Below are 5329 nucleotides of genomic sequence, written 5' to 3' on the forward strand. Positions count from 1 at the left end.
TATATATAAATGAGATATTGAAAAAGTTAGTCCTGAATTGTGTTTTTTTTTTATTATATCCATTTGTTTCCAAATCACAACTCAAATGTATTATGTAGAAAAGATGTTCTTCTTCCCAATGACTGAATAGAAAGAAAGCACAACTATTTAAGGTTGTATCCTTCCACAAATGTACATCCTGTTTATGTGTTTGTTTTGTTTTTAAATACCAGTTCCATGGTAAAAGTTTCCTCTTCAGTTTACAGTCCAATTAGGAGAATGTAGTCCTGTTTATTTCAGGACTGGACACATGTGACTCAAACTGTTGGTATTTTTATGGCCTGCCACTAAAGGCAAAAGACGAGTGTACAGATTATAACAAATCTCACAGAAAGTAATCACCGGATCTTCAGCTGATTAACTTTTGGAGTAGATCCAAATTCAAGATGGCTGCCACCGCTTGTCGACCTTGACCAAATGCCTACAGCTCAGTCAGTATTAGAGGTACTGAGCTGAAGTTTGGTGTGGTAGTAGCTGAGAGTCATCCTTAACACATATTCCAAGCACAAGATTTTTTAAAACATTGAATTAAATAAAATTAAGAATAAAAATCTAGATATAATCAGTGTTTTTGTTTCCATTTTAGAGAGGGACCATCACCAAAGATGACAGCTCCGTCAAACCCAATCCTTTCAGAACCGCAGGAGAAACGCTTCTTGGTGCTGTTTGACTTCGACGAGACCATCATCGATGAAAGCAGCGACGACGCCATGATACGGCTCCTGCCGGGTCAACAGCTCCCCGCCTGGATGACGGACAGCTTCCGGGAAGGCCAATACAACGAGAACACGCAGAAGGTTTTGACCTTCATGGCAGAGCAGGGCGTGTCCATGGAATCCATCCACTCAGCCGTAAAGAAGATCCCCCCCTCTCCTGGCCTCCTGAAGCTCCTGCAGTATCTGCAAAGCCACCTGCACGACTTTGAGCTGGTGGTGGTCTCCGACGCCAACACGTACTTCATCCAAACGTGGCTCGAGCAYGCCAACGTGCGTCACCTCTTCAGGAAGATTTTCACAAACGCTGCCCGTTTCGGCGCCGCGGGCGAGCTGGCGCTGCTCCCYTTCCACTCGCACTCGTGCTCCCGCTGCCCCGACAACATGTGCAAGCAAGTGATCCTTCGGGAGTATTTGGCGGACCGGCAAACGGAGCGAGGYGGCGCTACGTTCCAGAGGGTGTTTTATATCGGGGACGGGGCCAACGACGTGTGTCCTTCTCTGGCTCTGGGGCCCCGGGACATAGCYTTCACCAGGAGGGACTTCCCCATGCACAGGCTTCTGGTGGAGATGCAGCGATCTGCTCAGTTCAAGTCGAACATAGTTCCCTGGGTCTGTGGTGAGGATATAGTGGACAGTCTGGAAAAAATAGTGAGGGAAAGATGAAACCAGAAAAATAAAAGAAAAGAAAAAACTGAAGTGAGGGAGTAAACTGATGCAGTTACTGGTGCATGATGTTATCCTAGCTTCAGTTGCACAGTTTATAATAATAAAATCAAACTAATCTATGCTTGATAGAAAAGAAACACATTTTAAAGAATGAGGGATGGCCTAAAGTCATATTCCATCCTATTTAAAGTGGGGTTATGTGTAAGTTTAGGTTATGAAGAATTTATAAATTGCYAAGTGTTGCTAGTGTTGTAGTGCTTGAGACTGGTCTTGGTCTTAAAATGATCACGGTCTTGTCTTGGACTCAGACATTGAGGACTCTTGAGGATTTTATTTCAAGACCAGTCAAGACCACAACTGTGGAAATATCACTAAATCACCTAATGTCTAATTTATTTCTTAACATCCTTGTTTTCACTGGATGTAAAACGTACTGATTCAAATCCAAGCGTGACTCATTGCTAATTATGTATTATTGGTACCATCATCCCTTTTAYTCGCATGCAGAACTCTAAGACAGTGAGCATTGGTTGTCTGGGAGCAGGAGAAGATGTCTGCAAATTCTACAGTAGTTCATAAAGAATATATTTGTAAAATGATATTCAGAAGATAGCATTCCTTTACGGTGGGGACTACGTCAAACTTTTRTCCTCACTTGTAGGAAGCACAAAGAAAGGTAAGCAGCTGATGTTGGCAAAGCTAACTAGCCAACGTTAGCAATCCGCCTCTGTAGCAAAACTCTTTACCCGGCCCACACGAGATTTAGTCAATATTAGCCGTACAGAATTCTGTACGTTTTAGGACACTAGTTTCGAGTTTTATTTATTTATTTATTTTGTTTCTGGTCTTGATTGATTTGATTTTGATTTATTGATTTAACAGGAAAAGATTATTAAAAATCAAGCCTGACTCAGCATAATTGCTGTTTTACAGCAGGTTCCTGTGCTGCAGCACATAAAACACTCAGAAATACAGCATCACAATCACATCATTATACACCATAGACACAAAGACAAACAAGCATACCAAATTTCAGGAAGGCAGCATTTGCAAAATAGGACGTCTAAATATGAGCAGAACAAAAAGTGTCCAGCAGATGGCAGACAAGATTCTTCTTAAAGGCCTGTAGTTTTGAAATGGACTTTATGTTTTGAGGAATGTCATTCCGTGCTTGGTCTCAACTTGGTCCAGGYCCTAAAAGTCTTTGTTTTGTCTCGGTCTTGATAAACTCYGGTCTTGGTCTGGACTTAGTCTCAGGTTGGCTGGTCTTAACTCCAACACTAGCTACTGCTTTATTTGTAGAAAATAAATTTACTCCTGATYTGTATGATGAGCTAAGGGATTGCTCTAAAACAGCTCCAATCTCAAAAGTTGTAAAGCGATTTATGTAAACACTGTTTTTATTAAACTGAACATCATCAGTTTCACATTAGGCGGTTATTTAAGCAGAATCCTATGATTATTAGCCCAATTRGCAGCAGCTACCTACTGTTCATCACTTCTGGTGCAGCCCGTGGTCAAAGTCTTTTTCTGGTTTAAATAATGGTGTTTATATTTTGAAAACAAACATTGAAACTAGGGCTGTGCACCATTAGAAAAACTTGCAATTGCWATGTATGACATTCTTTAATATTGTGATGATGACATCACATGAGATAAACATGKTTTTCCTTGCTTTCTTAGCTTCGTTGTCAATCAAGTGGAAATCTATGTCAATGTTCCGGCGTCCTCCAAAGTGAGGATTTTCAAAGATCTTTCTACAACTAATATTATCTTTCAAAACTCTTACACAGAACCCCACTTCAAAATGACCCTTTAATACGTTTGCACACCACTCTAAGCAGTAATAACTGAAAAAAATKGAAATAAGTCAGCTTGGGCATTTTTTTAATGAATCAAAAAATGACAAATAACAAAAATCTGACTCTCAAAACGCTTGAGAACATTTGAACCAAAGTGATCCCCGCCACCCTCGTTTAAATCACCTCGTTTAACAAATCATCCCCTCCGGTATGAATGCGGCTTACGTTTAATAGTCTCAGCTCTGGCTTCACAGCTGTTGCATGAGTAGAAATTGGTCTGTAGGTTAAAACTGCTCCAGCRTGACACTCCTTTTTGAAGTCCTCGATGAAAGGAGGATTGGGTGCGGCGGCGCTGCCTGCAACAAAAGCCCACACATGTCGTGTCAGGCGGGGACAAGGGTGGCATAAAACATAGATAAGGTTACAGAGACTCGGGCGCGCTGCCCTGATACCCGATCCGAGGGTTGATTTATTTTTTTTTACAGCAGTAATCCACACCAGCATGAAAACAACAGGAGAGCAGAAGCCATATGTTTGCTTTTTGCGCCAACGTTAACCCCACCGAAGCAGTGAAATAAACTTTCTGATCAAATATGACATTTAGAAACTAAACCTGTGTGTAGTTGTTAGTTTGCACCTGCTGCTTGTTAAAAKTCGCAGTGATTATTTAGATTCCTGTCCACATCCCTACACCTCCTATATGTGGAAATGAACTAAGCAACATGTCTGTGAAGGGCGTTAATAACGCAGCGTTGAAATTCATTTTGTCTCTGAATTTCACGATGGAGATTAAAAATGATATTTAAAATTTTAAATATTAAAGTTTGTTTTTAGTTTTTTTCAAATGATAAGTAGCTTCAGGTTTAAGGTTGGATGAATAACTTAATGTTTAGGCTTTATCAAGTCGTTTCATCTCGTTGTTGAACAATTGTGTGCTTATGAAATATGTTCAATGATTAGCCATAACATTATGACCATCTGCTGAGTGTTGAATTGTGARACCAAAAACTACCTTGGGGTGTTCTTGGATACCAGGAAACGTCAGAGGTCCTGTGATTTGTCAGGAAGGGTGTCTGTGGATTAGTTTTGATTTTCTACAAGTATCATCAGATCCTGTCTGATTATGGAAAATTTTCACTTGTTCCTGACTTTGGTTGTGCTTTCGTAGCCTTTGAGGCGCTTGCTGCTATCCTGCTGGATGAAGCGGCCACTGTTGGAAATTTAGGTGGACTGTCCAGGTAGACATCCAGGTAACACCAGGATGCAGGGGGGTGGCTCTGTAACAGGATGAGCAAAGTCATCTCTTCTTCTCAGTGGTCATAATGTTAATGCTGATCTAAGCTGAGCTGACTGAAAGCTGTGAAAGTGTTGAAAATRTCATTTACCCAGTGTTTTAATTTCTCGAGGAGCACAGAAAGAAAGCGAAGACTGGAATAAGTCAGGGAAAATATGTTTGCTTTGCAAGTGTTTGATGTTTTATTTGTGGAAAATCAGGAGACATGAAAAGTGCAATGATATTAGCGTTAATGAGATTTGTCATTAATGCTCATTGATGAAATAACTTCAGATGATGCTATATTTCTAATAATGTAACTGCTTAGTTTAGTTAACCTGTCTGTGTAGGTTTGTGCAATAATGAAATACTTTATACTTGATAAAASAAATAAAACTTGACGTGCCACTTTGAGGGATGGACACAGACCCCAGATTTTAGGTGAAAATGAACATTATTGTTGTARCAACCAAATAAATAAGTGTTGTTAGGAGTGTGCTTTTCCTTTTCCTGAGTTGCTGCCCACTGTTTGATCAAGAAAAGTGTGTGTGTAAATGCATTGTTGTAACAGGAATATAAAGCCATTATCAGGATGTGATGTAAAACAATTCACAAATGACTGACCCATTAAAAGATCACTTTAACAACCTATCATCCAGTAGCTCCTCTGCATTTATTTGCAATTTTAAAATGAGGTTAATATATATAATTTTTTWAAATTATTTTCATTAAATTTAGCTTGGTTTTTGGGAAAGAATTTGACCCTCTACGGTACGCATGCCAGCTAGAAAAAAAAATGTTTGGGGTGTACCATAGAGGGTTAAAAATAAAAA

General features: G+C 39.8%; 1 protein-coding gene across 1 annotated transcript in view; it reads left to right on the top strand.

Moving 5' to 3' along the window:
- LOC106516971 (probable phosphatase phospho1) overlaps positions 1 to 2306 on the top strand; it is a 5270-nt gene extending 2964 nt beyond the window's left edge. The window contains exon 2 of the mRNA XM_014007604.1: positions 626 to 2306. Coding sequence (XP_013863058.1) covers positions 645 to 1418 — 774 coding nt within the window. The 5' untranslated portion in view covers positions 626 to 644 and the 3' untranslated portion in view covers positions 1419 to 2306. The remainder of the gene's footprint in view (positions 1 to 625) is intronic.
- The last annotated feature ends 3023 nt before the right edge of the window (positions 2307 to 5329 follow it).

This window comes from Austrofundulus limnaeus, unplaced genomic scaffold (assembly GCF_001266775.1).
Source record: "Austrofundulus limnaeus strain Quisiro unplaced genomic scaffold, Austrofundulus_limnaeus-1.0 Scaffold43, whole genome shotgun sequence".
Lineage (NCBI taxonomy): Eukaryota > Metazoa > Chordata > Actinopteri > Cyprinodontiformes > Rivulidae > Austrofundulus > Austrofundulus limnaeus.